Source organism: Sebastes fasciatus, chromosome 18, assembly GCF_043250625.1.
Source record: "Sebastes fasciatus isolate fSebFas1 chromosome 18, fSebFas1.pri, whole genome shotgun sequence".
NCBI lineage: Eukaryota > Metazoa > Chordata > Actinopteri > Perciformes > Sebastidae > Sebastes > Sebastes fasciatus.
In genome coordinates this window covers 28,027,824-28,045,494 of record NC_133812.1, presented here as the reverse complement: position 1 = coordinate 28,045,494, position 17,671 = coordinate 28,027,824, and the positions used below count along the sequence as shown (strand labels likewise).

General features: G+C 37.3%; 1 protein-coding gene across 6 annotated transcripts; it reads right to left on the bottom strand.

The window, feature by feature from the left end:
• Window positions 1–656: 656 nt before the first annotated feature.
• LOC141756550 (heterogeneous nuclear ribonucleoprotein Q-like) lies at window positions 657–17,409 on the bottom strand. Of its 6 annotated transcripts, none has more exons than XM_074616388.1 (11): window positions 17,218–17,409; window positions 15,047–15,224; window positions 11,064–11,182; window positions 10,704–10,925; window positions 10,351–10,527; window positions 9,909–10,044; window positions 8,977–9,182; window positions 8,656–8,805; window positions 8,403–8,524; window positions 6,479–7,020; window positions 657–4,950 (listed from the first exon to the last, which is right to left on the bottom strand). In XM_074616388.1, exons 1-11 carry the CDS (start codon window positions 17,218–17,220, stop codon window positions 4,922–4,924), a joined length of 1,884 nt encoding a protein of 627 aa, XP_074472489.1. In that variant the 5' UTR covers window positions 17,221–17,409; the 3' UTR covers window positions 657–4,921. The 6 variants fall into 6 exon arrangements, with proteins under 6 accessions (XP_074472489.1, XP_074472490.1, XP_074472492.1 ...); XM_074616389.1 differs by having other exon boundaries at window positions 657–4,947; XM_074616391.1 differs by having other exon boundaries at window positions 6,636–7,020; window positions 17,218–17,408.
• Between the last annotated feature and the right edge of the window lie 262 nt (window positions 17,410–17,671).

Sequence of the window (17,671 nt, the reverse complement as noted above, 5' to 3'; positions counted from 1 at the left end):
TTTGTTTATCAGATTTTAAATGTATTCAGATAGTTTTTTATTTTCCTTTTTACTTATTTAGTCATTCATTCATTTATTTGTTTATTACATTTTAAATGTATTTTTTGTTTTGCATTTATTTAATTTTCCCTTTTATTTATTTATGTCTATTACATTTTAAATGTATTTATTTAATTTTATATTTATTTAATTTTCCCTTTTATGTATTTATTTGTTTATTACATTTTATTAATATTACAAATAAATGTAGCCAGTAATTAATTTATGATAATTGATATATGATAATTTATGATAATTTATTTACTCTTCTATTTCATTTTCCCTTTTATTTATTTTTCTATTTATACATTTATTCATTTATTTATGTTTATTACATTTTAAATGTATTTATTTATTCATTTTGATTCATTTTAAATGTATGTATTAATTTATGTATTCATGCATATATTTCTTTTGTTTATTTCTGCACAATGTGGATTCGAGTGTGGAGCAGTAGGTTGGCAGGAAAATAAATAATTAACTAAAGAAAACCATAGAAATAAGCAAAAAACACAATCCTCTCTATTATTCCTGTAGCTGTGGAGTAATTAATTAGAAGATGTGGTACTTTCCTTGATGTCTTTCTTAATATACAATGAAACACACAACCACAGAGATCAAAGTCAATAACTTTATTAGAAAAATAGGTTTAACTCACCTCACTGTACAGTATAAAACAATTCATTTGCAAGAATGCAAACACACTTGTTAGCAAAACAAAAAAAAACATTCTTGACCCTTAAAATCGGTGATCCAACAGAGTCAATACTAGTATGAAAACAAAACAAAGTAATCTGGCTCTTTATCACAAACCCGGTAAAAAAAAGAAAAAAAAGAAAGAACAAGCTGCACAATCCTTTCTGAACTGGAAGAACGCTAAAACATGAGACAGATTCAAAGACACGGCATTTCATGGCAACTGTCACAAAAAGGCAAAAACAAAAAGAGAGAAACTACGACACTATAATGATGTTTAAAAAGAGCTTGAAGGAGAAATCCAACCACAGATACGCTTTAAAAAGTCAGTGACGTACAATGCATTCGAAAAAAGTGACATTAATTCATTCTGTGATTTCCTACAATTCCCAGAATGCCTTTCACCACCCCCAGAAAAGAGTTAGGGTTATATACAGTATAAATAATGCTAAAACATCCCGTGGGTGCGTCACATTGGTTTCTTCAGTGTTTTTGCTGAATATTGGTGTAAAACCTGACTGTAAATATCTTTCATCATTTAAAAGAAAAATCTGGTGATATTCAACATTTTTCTTCTTGTCAACAAATCCCATAAAAAAGCTAAAATCCACCAACGTACGTATCAACTAGCAAGTATTGTGTGCATGTTCTTCCTGTAGATTAATCCACCGCTGAAAATAGTCCCCAACAAATGTTACTAACACTATATCCTCCAGTTTGTTTGATTAAAGCTGTTTTTTTAGGAATTAAACTGCATATTTGTGAGTTGTTGTTTTGTTTTTTTAAGATTTACATCTTCAGTAGGAACCAATTACATAAATAAAAACTAACACTGGATTTTTTACTAGGGATGCACCGATACCGGATCGGATATCGGGTTAATACTGTATTATGAATTGTATAATTAACGACATTATTAAAACAGAATATTAGTTTTTTTTCTCCTAAATTTGTGACTTAATAATCCCAGAGAATTTGAGTCCTTTCTTGTAAATTAACGACTTTATAATAACAGAATATTACAGTTTTTCTCTCATAAATTTGTGACTTTAATCTCTGTTTTTTTAGGAATTAAACTATACATTTGTGAAGATTTACGTCTTCAGTAGGAACTAATTACATAAATAAAGAATAACACCAGATTTTTACTAGGGATGCACCGACACCATATCGGATATCGGGCCAATACTGACTCAAATAACTGAATCAGTTATCGGTGTGAATGGGGACGATCTATTCAATTCAATTCAGTTTTTACATACTATATACATTATATAGTGGAATTTTAATTTCTGTTTTAAATTTTTGACCAAATTGTTACTGCATTAAATTACAGTTGAATTGTAAAATTTTACCAAGTTGCTGATGTATGATTTATTATTTGAATCATAAATATCAATTTAGTAAATTTATATCTATGTATTTAATTATGTTTTGTTTTACAAACAACGACAATGTACTTTTTCTGAACTTGTGTTTCTGCTGTAGTTATTTATGAGTAACTTTTAACAAGCTGAATTTTGTCGGAAGGTTTTGAGAGACATACTAACAGTGTTGATTTTGGTCTTTTCATGACATTTGTTGACAATAAGGAAAATACAGAATAACGCCGGAACGATCATTTACTAATTCTATTGACTGTTTAGCAATTAAGATGGATTTCGCTGAAAAATTTAAAAACAAAATGTGCCAAAAAATGCAAAGTACATCACAAAAGAGGCCGGTTATTTTCCCCAAAAGCCGAACTATAATCGGATGGATTTGCTCCTTTAAATTCTTAACAGTTTGAATTCCAGTAATAATGTGTACACTGATAGTGAAAAGACATGAATTAACACCAGTTTACTCTAGAAAATTTGTCACAACCACACATAAATGGCATGATAATCAGTCAACTGTGACATACAATGTGAAATGTATAATCATGCTTTTGCGATGATAACGTTTTGTTTTTTTCCTAAGCCATGTTTAGTTTGAAACTTTTCAGGACCTGGAAATGAACTAATTTTCTTCCAGACCTGCTCAGAGAGCCTAAATAAAAATCATCCATGAATGACCGCTGACATCACTTTGCAGACATCTCGACATCGATGGGTACAAACAAGAACAGAAAATAAGACATTTTCTCATCGTGGAAGACAAAAGGATGACTGGTTTCCAGGCATTTACCATTTAAAAAAAACAAAAAAAAAACAGTCACAAAACAATTTCTGTCTGTAAACTACATCATCACTCAGTTCATTAATCAAGACAGTACGGCGGCGTATCGTACGGCCATTGTAGGTAAAAAATAAAATAAAAATTATAATATAAAAAATTACAGAGCCAGGGAGGGGGGCAATATTCAGAGGAAAAAACTCAAATTTCTGAGATTAAAGTTGAAAAATTTCCGAGAAAAATTTAACAAATTTCCGAGAAAATAAAACTTGAATATTCTCCGAGAATATAGTCATAAATTTACGAGAAAAAGCACACAAATTTCTGAGAGAAAATTTGAATATTCTGAGATTTTAAAGCCATAAATTTGAGAAAAAAAGCCAAATTTACGTTAAAAAAAAAGAAGAAATTACACAAATTTGTGTCTTTTCTCAAAAATTAACAATTTAATAATCAGAATATTCAAGTGTCTTCCCCGTAAAGTTGTGACTTTAATCTCAAAGAATTTCTGAGTCTTTTATTGTAAATGAACGACTTTGTCATAACAGAATATTAAATTTTTTTCTCGTAAACTTGTGATTTAATCAATCTGAGAATTTGAGTCTTTTCTCGTAATGAATGACTTTATAATAATAGAATATTCAAGTTCTCTCGTAAATTTTTCAGTAATTTTTTTCAATAATTTCAGTAATTTTAAATTTATTTCCTCATAAATTTGTGACTTTATAATCCCAGAGCATTTACGATGTAGTTCCTTGAAAAAAAAAAAAGTTTTAGATATTTTTTTCTCTTGTAAATTTGTAACTTTAATTTCATAGAATTTCTGAGTATTTTCTCGAAGAATTAACAATTTTAGAATATTCAATTTTTTTCTCGTAAACTTGTGACTTTAAAAAATCCCAGAGAATTTGAGTCTTATCTTGTAATTAACAACTTCATAATTACAGAACACTACATTTTTTTCTCGTAAATCTATGGCTTTAATCTCAGAGAATTTGAGATGTGGTTCCTCGACAAAAAAAAAGAAAAAAACTTTTTCCAAATTTTTTCTCTCGTAAATTTGTGACTTTAATTAAAGATTCTTTTCACGTAAATTAACAAATGTATAAATCACAGTACATCCACGTTTTTCTGCTTGTACATTTACAACTTTAACCTCTGAAATTTCGAGTTTTCTCTGAATATTACCCTACTTCCCCCGGCTCCGTAACTATTATTTTTTACCTACAATGGCTCCGATACGCCGCCGTAAGACAGCAAGGCTCGTTCAGGCTCAATTCAGGAGGAGCAGCTAACACGCCTACAGCAGCTGCAGCCTACATCAAGTCTCAACTGAGAGCTAAAAATCCATTAAGTGCTCTGTTGTTGTTGCCTGTGCATATCTCTGAGGTGGATGAGGGGTGGGAGTTTAGGGGCGGGGGGGTCGAACCTTGCCTCAGTTTCCTCAGTAAGTACAAAATGGGACAAAACGGGCGAGTCCTCGAAACTGAGGTAGTTAACGGACCCATGGTGGTTCAGGTTCTTAGAGAACCATTCTCCTGGAATGCCCGACCTTCAAGACGAGGTGATCACACCTCAACACCGTCTATGATAATCACAGATTATCACGTCTAGTCCACCATAAAGATGTAGTTTAAGAGCTCAAAGAAACTAAAACAAATTAGCATCAAATTCCACTAAACCACTCCAAACTTAAACAGAAAAGAAAGTGCAAAGACTTTTCCAGAAGGACGTCCATCATGAACTCCTACTCAGTAAGTCTCAAATGGCATATTCAGGGCTGCGGGGGAGGGCGGGGGGGAAGGGGATTATAAACTTAAATAACATTTTTTTTTTTAAAAAGCAAGCTTTTGCTCTTCTGATTATCTTCAATCATGGCAGTTTCAGGAGATCTGCTCCTTAAAAAAAACAAAAAAAGGCTTGAATACCATTGGACCACTGAGTCAGTTGACCTTACCATTCCATCCACTGGCAGCCTGCAGTGTGTGTGTGTGACGCCAGACACCGGTCCAGTCTTCATAGCGACTCATCAGGACCGGCCTCGACCCCTTTTTCCTGCTAGTCAGGTAACAAAAGGAAGCAATTAGAAAATGGAAAACAAGGATCACATCACATCTACACACACATATCTACTGTGCTGAGTCGCACACGCACACTCGCTCATATAACTGTAGAGGGATAACATGACTTTACACACTGATTTAAACATGCACGTCAATGCTTTTTAAAAAGAGGACGACAAGCAGAGAATCGGCCTGGTTCGGTAAATTAAACTGAGGTGCAGCAGGTGAAACAGACAGGCAGAGAGAAAAGGAGAGGAGGAGGGGGAGGTTAAGAGCAGCCATTAAATCTATAAAAGCCAACAAAAAACACTACAAAGCGAGTCATGCACGGCAGTTATCTCTCACAACAGCACAACCACAATCCTCCAGATAAACATGCAAGATTAGTATCCAGGCCTTCAGCTAGGTAGATCCTTCTGGGACAAGGAAAAGCTTCACTTAATTAATAAATCAAATTGTGCTTTTATTCCCCCGACTAGTAACAAAAGGGACTTGTATGGCAGACTGGTGGTGACGGTGGGGGGGTGGGGCTCACTACTGATGCTGCATTGACAGTGAATTTAGGACACCAATTTGTGAAACATTTGTGTTTTTTTTGGACATGAGAGGAACTCATAAGGGATGAAGTATGTCACCACATACAGAGCACTTGAGAGATGCCGACTAATATAGAAGTAGGTGATTTGAATTTGATGGCATGCAAAGGTGACACTGTAGCATGTGGCCAACACTGGCAAACCTTTAGTCCATTTTCTTCCACAAGGAGCCTTAAATTTCAAGGCAATTTGAAGAGAGAATTTGCCGAAACATGAATTTGCAACACAATTTGAAGTTTTTTTGTACACGTGTGCGTGTATGTTTATTAAAGCAGACAAACAGCAAAGAATACAAGCCAAAATGTAAAGCCAAAAAATAAGGACTACGATGGTCCTTTTTTTTTTTTTTTTTTTTCTCTTTCTTCTTTTCAATAACAAGACACGCATTACTTTGTGACAATACAAATTGTAATTTCATTTGTTTTTAAATACATGTTTAGGAGACATATGCTTTGTTGCTGTTAGCTACTTAAAACATGGAAACCAGAATCTCTAAAAACAGACAAAGCTATAGCCAAATAGACAGCTCGAGCACATATTTGCATCTAAAATTTTTTTTTTTTTCAAACGTAATGGAAAAATCTTTTAAAACGACCATCTTAAAAAAAAAAAAAAAAAGGGAAAAAAGTAAAACCAGTTCGCCAGAGACAAGTGGGAGTGTGACTACCGTTTGAGTCCAAGCGGATTATTAAAATATGTACAAAAAGATATCTTGCCAGATGTCACCAATTTTGAGGAAAAAAAATGCAGGCAACCGTTACGGGATCGAGGGCCAATCAGATCAAGTCTCTAAATAAAAAGACAAAAACAAAAACAATAAAACACGTATATATTTTGTTATCAAAGCCCTACTGGTTTACTTCCACTGTTGCCCAAAAGAATCCTGATAAAATTCCTGGTTGTCGGATTTGTAACCGGAATAGTTACCAGAATGATCACCACCTTGAAGCGGTTGCTGAGCAATGGGTTGAGAGCCCCAGTTCTGATTATTGGTCTGGCGACGCTTGGAATCTGGCTGGTTGTACCCATCAGCTTTGCGCTTTCCTCCTACATTTCCACCGCGGCCACCCCGAGCACCACGTACCCCTCCTCGCCCTCTCGGTGGCAAGCCTCCTCTTGCTCCCCGCCCGCCGCGGCCCGGTCCGGGCCCGCCCCGCTGGGAGAAGCTGGCCCTGCCCCTGGGTGCCCCGGCGCCGCCGCGTCCCCTGGCTGGAGAGGATCCGCCCCGGGAGCCCCTGCTGCCGCCCCGTCCTCGGCTCGGGGCCTGGAAGTCGTCGTACCCGTAGTAGGGGTCGTCGTAGCCGCCGCGGTAGTTGTGATAGTCATAGCCATAGTAGTCATAGTAATCCTCATAACCGTAGTAGTCGGGGGGGTAAGCAGCATAGCCGCCCCGGTTGCCGCCTCTGCCCCGGCCTCGGACAGGAGGCGGCATGTGGGAAGGCGGAGGATAGTAGTAATAGTCATCATACCTGAGGAGGGGGAAAAAAGACAATAAGAATAAAGAAAACAATGATGAGAACAATTTATAGGGCTGCACCCAATAGTTCAAAGCGTCATTCATCAAAGATCAGGCTGCACTAATATTAGTTTCAGACTATTTATAGAATTAGATTCCAGTGGTGAGAAGGATTGTTTCAGACTGATCCAAACATTTCAAATAACTCCAAAGAAAAGCACAAAAGTCAACATAAATTAATAAAAAGATAGATGTAAGCATTTCCAAAATTCACCCCATGTTTTTAATCAAAAGTAATATTCTGCTGCAATACATATTTGTTGGCGTTTAGCCTTTCAAAAACAACATTCTCACTGTGGTTTAAAAACTGTTTGCTCTCCTGCTCGCTTGCAGCACGCAAAGGGAGGACACAACTGTCTTACCGGGGCGGTCTAACAGCACCATAAATTACATTTATATAACCACAATAACACTAAATCTATTTCGGCTCTGACAACTAAAGTAAATGACTTAAAGTCCCCATGAAATGGAAGCTAGAGCGTCTCTAGCTGCTGTACTGGGACGTATCTCACAGTGAAACTGAATATTTGAGTTGTTGTTTTTTGATTCGATTTGTTGTTAGATCAGGAGGCGGACAAGGGAGAGATGAAAGGGAAACTTGACGATTTTCAACAGGCCGTGCGGTAATGTTACTGCAGCACGGGCAGGGCATGCAGATGAACGGCGCCCGAAGCCCCCCGCCGGCAAAATACCACCAGCCGTTTTGCGCCGTCATTGTTTTGGAAATGACGACAGCGTTTTATGCCCACTGATACACAAAAACACATCTCTTCCTGTCTCTCTCCATATTGCTCTATTAGCTACTTCGATCAAACAACGTATATTGATTTGATCCACAGACGATTGGTTAGCTAGTCGCCCCAAGTCTCATTTGATTTGATGAATTTTTGTTAACGGCCCTGTGTGCAGGATGAGTCATCAAACATTTGTAACCGTTTACAGGAAGAGAAAAGACAGGGATTTTGATCGGATTTGGATGTAATAATACTCTTTTTGACATATATTTGGCATATAACAAGAGGTAAATGAAAACTTAACACAGGATTAAAACTGGGAAGATTAATTTTTCATTTCATAGGGACTTCGTTACAGCAGTAAAAAGATCAAATTTCATCATTTTATTCCCTTATTGGATTAGCCTGCTGCCTGCATTTATGTTGACGAAACTGGCAAGTTTAATTCATTAAAGAAAGTTGATTTAATAAAAAACAACTAATTTAATCTGATTATTTAAATAGAACATTTTGTTTGAGAATTTTTTATTTTGCATGTAAAGAAATGCCATTCAGTGCAGCCCTATTGGCTTATAATAAGAGCTGCCGAGGCGTTACTTACATTGTTGTTTTGGCTGCTAGTCTCTGTGCTTTGCGGTCCTTCCTCTTCTGATCTGGTGGTTTGGCAAAAACAATCTCAATAGGCTCTCCCTCCAGCTCCTTCCCATTCATCTCATCCAACGCCTGAGAAAAGCAGCAAGTCACACACATTAGTCAACGTTTCTGCAAATGTCTTTTGGTTCAACAATCTCAATTTGTTATTTAGGATTCAAGCTGAGGAACTTAAGTATATGATAACTGCAGGATATCCATACCTTCACTGCACCGTCCCTCTCTTCAAAGTGAATGAAGGCGTAGTCTTTGAGCTTCTTAACGCGCTCCAGTTTCCCGAACTCACTGAAGGACGTCTCGAGGAGCTCCTCTGTGACACCGTTGGCAAGATTTCTCACAAATAAAACCTTCACCTGCAAAACGGACAGAGAGAGAAGGTCAAATCTCATGTCAGCCTCTCCTCCAACACGTTTGTTATAAGGGCCATATTTACATTTTTAGGATGAGGATGTCATTTACAGATTACGCAATTGCAATTTGTAATTTGTTTTCTATCACGTAACATGGCGACTGTTGACGCTCACCTTGGCCATGACGTCTGGGTCCGGATCTTCGATGGGATCGGCCCACTCCACCGTCACCACGTTGCCCCAAACCTTCACCTTGCCGCTCATTAGCCGGCGGCGAGCCTGAGCTGCCGTTTTGTGGTCTTCGTACTCCAAGAAGCAGAAGCCACGGTTCTTCTTTTTGTCATCGGGCTGATGGTACAGTATGACGTCACTGAGGCCCTCTGGAAGTACAGAAATATGAGGCTACTTTCAAAACTGCAGCACAATGACATGAATCTATAAAAACTAGGGCTGTCACAGTTAACGCGATAACGCGTTAGTGCATATTTGTTTTCACGCCACTAATTTCAGTATCATATGAAACTAGAGAACCTGATGAATCCATCGGTACCAACCATGTCATACTAGCTTGTCGTGAAGGAGGTTAAATAACGCTCCAAACTTACGCTAAATTTTGGCGAGGAAAAACTGTCACGGCAATTTTCAAAAGGGTCCCTTGACTTCTGACCTCCAGATGTGTGAATGTAAATGGGTTCTATGGGTACCCACGAGTCTCCCCTTTACAGACATGCCCACTTTATGATAATCACATGCAGTTTGGGGCAAGTCATAGTCAAGTCAGCACACTGACACACTGACAGCTGTTGTTGCCTGTTGGGCTGCAGTTTGCCATGTTATGATTAGAGCATATTGTTTTATGCTAAATGCAGTACCTGTGAGGGTTTCTGGACAATTTCTGTTATTGTTTTGTGTTGTTAATTGATTTCCAATAATAAATATATACATACATTTATATAAAGCAGCATATTTGTCCACTTCCATGTTGATAAGAATATTAAATACTTGACAAATCTCCCTTTAAGGTACATTTTGAACAGATGAAAAATGCATAAAATATTTAACTGATTGACAGCCCTAATAAAAAAACAAACATTAGATATTTTTACCTGTGACTTTAGAAAACTCTTCAACAATCTGCTCCTTTGTTTTACTCTTGGGAATGGAGCCAACGAATAGCCTGTTGTTGGCGACAGATATACACACCCCGATGTGCTTGCCAGGGCGAATCTCATGATTATTACACTGTGAAAAGAAAAACAGAACACATGTCAACCATGTCAACCATTAACGCCTCCAACTTTTTGCTAAGAGAAAAAACATTCCCAGTAAATCTAATATTTTACCTAAAGAACAAGAAAGGAAACTTTCATCTACATGCCTGTAGTTTTTTACTCTGGATGACAATTTAGTTACAAGCGTCTAGTTTATTGTTAGTGGAGTATGTGGGGTATGTTTGCACAACCAAGTTCCTTGGCTGCTGAACAAAAACTAGTGTCCCGACTTGATTCAGTTTCCCTGAAGAGAAGACAGTAATCCCACTGAACTTACCAGTTTCACCGCCTCCTGGGCCGCTTCTTTAGTGCAGAACGTGACGAAGGCGTAGCCCCTGTTCAGGCCGCTCAGCGGGTCCATCATTAGCCTCAGGTCCCAGATAGACCCGGCCTTCTCAAAGAGAGGAACCAGCTCGTCTTCGAACAAGTCACGGGGAATCTTCCCGACAAATATCTAGCGAGAAAATAAAAAGGATTTAAAGATAAAAAACTAGGGATGCAAATTTAGAAAAAATGTCTTAACCGATAACCGACCCTCGTTAACCGATTATTAACCATCAACCGACAAGATTTGTGCCTCGTGCCAGCTGACAACTTGACTTCCTCTCAACACAACATGATAAAGTGTACCTCTGTTCCAATGTTGGGTTGAGCACCCGAGTACACCGAATCAGGTGGGGGCCCGCCATACTTTCGCTGGCCCGTTGTGACGTCGAGGGTGTAGTTGGTTCTGTCCAGGAGTTCTTTGATTTTAGCCTCATCGGGTCCTTTAGTGGAGTCTGAAACTTTAGTCCCTTGTTTCTCCCTCTGCCTGTACGTCTTCATCACCCCACAGAGAAAGGCACTTTTGTTCTGGAAGAGACACATGGATATTTACCGACTTTTATGGAGGGAAAAACACAGCACAGATAAAGTTTACTTTTTTTAAAGTTATAGTATGCAGCGTAAGATTGTCCTAAAACAACAGGTCTTTCAGATGTTTAAACTTACTTGCACGTGTGACAGATCACTCTCTTTGAACTGGACCAGCACTTGCAGGGCTCCCTCCTCATTGAATTCTTTCAAAGCTTCAATAGCCCTTTCGTCTAGGTCACTATGTGCTACTAGGCCTGAAGAGCACAACAACAAAAAATACTGTTAATATGGTGTAAAGAAAGACACATGAACATCTGGGCAGGTTAGCACTGAGAAACAAAGGACGTGTGACTCATGCAGCTATGAAGCAGTTGTGTAACAGAGTCTTTATAATAACAATAATAATAGATTCACCAGAAGGAACTGAAGAAAATTAGCACAATGCCCAATGATTACATCATTACTACGCATGTCAATATTTTACAGCCCCATCCAGCGTCAAGATCAATTCAATCGATCTCCTCAAGACATGCAGCAGAAGTCAACTGGTACAATCAAAGGACAGTGTTATTACATTTAACAGAGAGCTAAAACTAGATTACAAGACCCTGGAAAACACTCCAACCAAACACCCTTTCAGGGCCGCAATTATTGGTTATTTTCATCTAGGGCCGTCCTCGACCAAAGAAACTCTCAGTCGACTAACACTCAAATGATTTTGTCGACTAATCAATTAGTTGATTTAATCTGCCAGATCTGTAAAACTGAGTTTCTCCACAAAGAATCACACAAAAGCACCACTTTAAATCGAGTTACCGAGTCACGGTCAGTCTACTAAGACCAAAACAACTGATAGGTCAACTAATCGACTAAGAGGGGGCAGGCCTAATTTTCATCATCAATTAATCTGCAGATTATTTTCGAGATTAATCATTTGCTCTATAAAATGTCAGGAAAATAGTAAAAACATTCATCCCCGTTTCTCTGAGGTGATATCTTTAAATGTCTTGTTGTCAGTTCAAAACCTAAAGATATTCAGTTTAATATGATATAAAACAGAGAAAATAAGGAGATCTCCATGTTTGAGAGGCTGAAAACATTTCCAGATATTTTTGCATGGAAAACTATCAAAAGTTATTTTTTCTGTCTATCTGACAAAACGTTGCAGCACTACACTTTTTACTATTAACCACTAATGCTTCAATTACTTGTCAACAACTAAATTAATTCAATTGTACTCCTGTTCATTTTGAATATTTTTTTACCAAGTTGCTGGTGTAAGATTTATTATTTTAATAATAAAAAACAATTCAGTATAGCCTGAAGTTGTCTTACACATAAATGAATGATCCCAGTCACTTGACTATTTTCTGAAACTACACAGACCAAAACATGAGTTCTTTAATTTTGGACAATAAAATGCAGAACAATCAATAATGGAAATAATTAGTGATAATTGCAAATATCTAATTTTATACTCAAGCAACTGTTTTAAGTCATTTTTCATTCATACATGTGAGAATTTGCTGCTTTTCTCTATTGTTTTACGATTGTGAATTGAATATTTTGGGTAGAGCTGCAACGATTAATTGATTAATTGTGAACTATTAAGTTACTCACCATCTACTTTGATAATCAGTAAATCAGTTTAAGTAATTTTTAAAGAAAAAGTGAAGCATTTTATGATTGCAGCTTGTTAAGTGTGAATATTTTCTGGTTTCTTTACTCTATGACAGTAAACTAAATATCTTTGAGTTGTGGACAAAACAAGACATTTGACGACGTCATCTTGGGCTTTGGGAAACACTGATCTACATTTTTCTGCCGTTTCATAAACCAAACTAATCGATAAAATAATCAACACATTAATTGACAAATTGCAGCCCTATATGATATAAAAGAGAAAAGCAGGAAATATTCATATTTGAGAGGCTGAAAACAACATTTTCAGCCATTTTTGCATGAAAAAACTATCAAAATAATTGCTGTAATTTTGCTAACATTTTTCTGTCGATCCGACCATCTGTCAAAGCTCTACACCTTTTTCTTTTAAGCCCTACTGTATCTATTAACGCTTCTTTTAAATCATGCTCAAAGAGAACAATTCACCTGCTGCAGACAGACAGCTGCTCTATTGTTTTCTGGTTACACCCATTTAATCCAGTTTCTATACTCAACAGCATGACAATACTTAGACCTGAAGCAACAAAGAAGGTACTTCTGTGTGAGCGATAACAGACAAAATAGTACATATTTTCTTATTTATTTCTGCAAGGAAACTGGCCTTGTGATTTAATCTAAAGAGGTTTAAATACGAGGCATCTTATTATTGAATAGGAAAAGAAGAAACCAGTTTACAGGAATTCTCTTTTAAATGCAAACAACTTGCTGACATCCCGCTGCTCACTTGATTAGTTTAACAACTTTTAACTACGCCCTCATTAACAGTTAAAAGCTGATTATACTACAGAGGCACTGATGATGAGTGAATGGTGTTTCATTTCCCAGGTCACCATTGTTCTAAGCTTGTGATTTCCTGAAACAGCTGCACATTTTAATATTTCCACAATTAATACTCAACACAAGAATAAATAGTGGATTTGTTGGGGACTATTTTCAGAGGCGGATTAATCCACATGTGGCGCTCTAGTGAGTAGTTTTTGGACAACGATGGAGCTCAGAGAGGAATATGATATATCAGGCTTTAGTTAAACAGGTTACTCCCTATAGATACACACTTACTAATCGGATCAATGCATTGTTGCTTCTGGTCTTTTCAGATTTATTGACAATACGAAAAACACTGAGTGTCACCAGCCTTAAAGGAGAACAAAAGGTAGACTTTCATGACATTGGCCCAACACCCAGCGGTGGAATGTAAGTACATTTACTTAAACACAATTTTCAGGTACTTGTACTTTGAGTATTTCCATTTCATGCTCCGTTTCCACTACATTTTGGAGGCAAATATTGTACTTATTACTGCACTACATTTATTTGATAACTTTAGTTACTTTGCAGATTTAGACTATTAATACAAAATATAAACAAACTAATAAATGATGATATATTATCTCTTAAGCTACTCAGCAGTATATAAAGTAGTTAAAATTAGCTCTACTTTTACCAGCTGCAACATTAAAGTGATGAACACATTGATAACAGCAGGGATGCACCGATACCGGACCAGCTATCGATACGGACTCAAACAGCAGGATCGGGTATCGGTGACAATGGGTCCAATCTATTTCATTCAGTTCTGTATTTATATACATTATATACTAGCATTTCAATTCCTGTTTAAGTTTTGACCAATTTGTTGCTGCATAAAAAAGTGGATCACTTGAATTGTAATTCCTGTTCATTTTGAAGAGTTGCTGGTGAACGATTTATTGTTTTAATAATAATAACACATCACTAATATGTAAGTGATAATGTACAGCGAGCCGGTCATTGTTGCGAAATAATCCCAGACAGGGCGATGCTACACCCTGACACAAAACAGAGGGGTCTCTCATCGCCCTGAAGGGGTTTCTTTCAAAACAATGACCCGCTAGCTGTACATTATCCCTTTTATTACACGGCTACTTGATTAAGAAATCAATATTTTGACACAAAAACAGTCCGCCAGAGTCGGACATCAGCGCTGCGTCCATAGCAACGGTCTGTTATACAGAAATTACAGACCTCAGAACACCGTGATTGACCAATCAGAATCGAGTATTCAACACAGCCGTGTAATAAAATCCAATAATATAATACATATTATTCTAAAAGGGGCACTTCAGCATACTTTTACTTTTGGTACTTTATTTTGATTTCTTATTATTTTTACCTTAATTTTGAATGCAGAACTTTTACTTGTAAAAGAGTATTTTTACACTGTGGTATTACTAATTTTACTTAAGTAAAGGATCTGAATAGTTCTTCCACTGAAAAAACAAAGTATTTCTGGAGATGATAAAGAAAAACTAAATACTCCCCATTTATTCCACATCTCTGACAAGTCCTGTGTTTCAACAGTGTGCTGGCACCTTACATATGTTACAGCAGGTAACTTAAAGTTAAGATACAATGGCAGAACAACATCCAAACAGATTAAACTTGTGCTTTCTTACCTGCTACGTAAAGTTCATCTAGCTTCTCAGCCACATTTTGAGGTAAACCAGCCTCCAGTAAAGCTGGGAAGTGTTCTGAGCGGGTCACCTCGGCTGTAGTGTCCATCGGTTCCTCCGTTCCCTCCGTACCCTCCGTACCGTTCCCATTTACATGATCTGTGGCCATGTCTCCAGACATCTGTGCAGAGGAGATTAAGGCAGAGTTAACAACAACAACAACAACAGTAGTTACAACACAATGGTGGGTGGGTTGGCGCCATCGTTCAGGACTGGATACAGACTGTAAACCGAGTGGCTGCTGTGTTTCATATTAGTTATTATCATATGTACAACAATAACAAAAGCAGTCATTTAGGCAATGAAAACCTCAGATCTCAGACTCCCTCCAACAACACTCATTACATGTGTTGACATTTAACACATACAATAGTGTACAATTAAAACATAGGGATGCATTATAATAAATATATAGTTGTGGTAGACTGCTACATGAGTGAAATGTAACGTTAAAGTAAACAGGTAAGTTAGTGTGTGTGATCACTAACGTCAGAACGAAACTGAAACAACATCTGGATGGCGCGTTTATCCAGTTTAACACGAAAGTGTAACGTTTCCGCTCACACTACCAGGACAACTACACAATAACATCATCACCTCAGGGATGAATCCAGCTGCTTTACAAACATCCACCAGCTAACATTACTGCCTTTTTACTAACATGTTTTGCACTATGGAACTGAGATGCTGGAAACTTGAATTTCCCAATAAAGTTAGTATCTATCATCATGTTGCAGAGATAGATAGATAAACTACTACAGAGATCACTACAAAAGAGTATGTGCTAATGGAGGTAATGCAAATACATGGATATGGATGATATAAAATACAAATCGAAGATAAATATGAACAAAAAACACATGCTTATTGTGGTAAAGGTGGATTAATATTAAATAATATAATTCATATTTAACTTTTTATACTGCTGGGTATCTTATGAATGTCCCCCTGGGGATCAATAAACCCTTATTGACATAATAATAAACATGTTTATGAAGAACTGAGACAATATGGCACCACGATAAAAAACAAACACCTTAAGAATAAGAAGACAATCTGAACTATGTATTTGATCAATTTCTTAAGGACCGATAGAGATTTATATTTTTTTATTGTATTTATTTATATATATTTATACTTTGTTTAATGTACCCCTGGCATAAGCAGTTTTGTATGTACATATTTTATTATTTTCCAAAATAAATAAATAAAAAGTTATTTGTTGATATGTTGAATTCTTAACCTGGATCTGGAGAGTAACTGAAGTTATTAAGATGTAATTGAGTAAAAAATATATAATATTTGCATCTGAATTGTAGTGGAGTAGAAGTATGAAGTAGTAGAAAATCAAGTACAAGTACAACACTTGAGTAAATGGTATTTTCACCACTGGAGAACTAGAACATGAATGCTTTGTCTCCTGCATGAAATAAAAACACTAACCAAGCTGTGTGCATGTGATCATGTAAATGCATGCATATGGATGATATAAAATACAAATTGAAGATAAATATAAACAAAAACACATGCTGAGTATAGTGCAGAAGAGACTGTTAAAAGTGAGTATAGTGCAGTGCAACATGATGATAGAGATAGATACTAATACTAGCCTCTCAGTTCCATGGTGCAAACATGTTAGTAAAAAGGCAGATGTTAAAGTACAAAGTATTATAATGTTAGTTAACCAACAGTAGCTTTATATGTTGTATTTATAATGCTAATGTTAGCTAGTGCTGGCTCCATCAGCTCGGAGGCCTCCGCCTCTCCGCCTCGCTGTCTCGCGCTGCTCGCTGTCTCGCGCTGCTCGCTGTCTCGCGCTGCTCTCTGCTCGCGCTGCGGAGCTGCAGACTGAACGTGGTTCATGTTTAACAACACATCTCTCTACTTCATCCTTTAGGTGTCTGCTTTTCCCTCTAAATGTGGTGCACATGTATCCATGCACGCTGCACACCACATCTGTTCAACCGGCCGTAAATCAGCGGGCCCGTGTTTCAAAATGCCGGTTAACCGCGTCCGTTACCGAGCCGCTCCTCCTCTATCACACCAACCGGTCACTCTACACCTAAACACCGCGTGTTCCCGGTGAAACACCGGTCCGCTCGGTGCGTACGTACCATGCGAAGCTGATCTCGGGTGCACGGTGCTGCTCCGCCGTGTTTCAGGTGCTCCAGATGGCGGTAAAGGTAAATATCTCCGCGCCCGGTGCCGGTTCCGTTCAGCTCGGTTTCTACTCTCCCGGTGACACAAAATGGCGACCACGTAACGTCGCGATCTCTGCTTCTCGCCCTGCATGTAACGGGGTTTCCTGAGGGGTTCTCCACGGGCTGCTCGGTTTACATCACATCCGGGACCCTGCCCCACTAACTGCTTTATTTATTTATTTTTTTATTTTTTTATTTATTTTTTTATTTATTTATTTAAGAAAATATAAGTATAATGACAAAGAACTTTAAACACGCACTATCTGCAACCATCTTGGACTCTAACCACTGGCGCACTTTACACTTACTTTAAACTATACATCCTATATACCACTTTATAGACTGTACATGTGTACATATTACATTT

Bases quoted from the DNA above. Each gene is read 5' to 3' on its own strand.
- LOC141756550 (XM_074616387.1), bottom strand. The intron at 11,183-15,046 runs GTAAGAAAGCAC...TGTGCTCTTCAG, and splicing joins AGATGAACTTTACGTAGCAG to GCCTAGTAGCACATAGTGAC. The intron at 10,528-10,703 runs GTACACTTTATC...TTTTCTCGCTAG, and splicing joins AACCCAACATTGGAACAGAG to ATATTTGTCGGGAAGATTCC.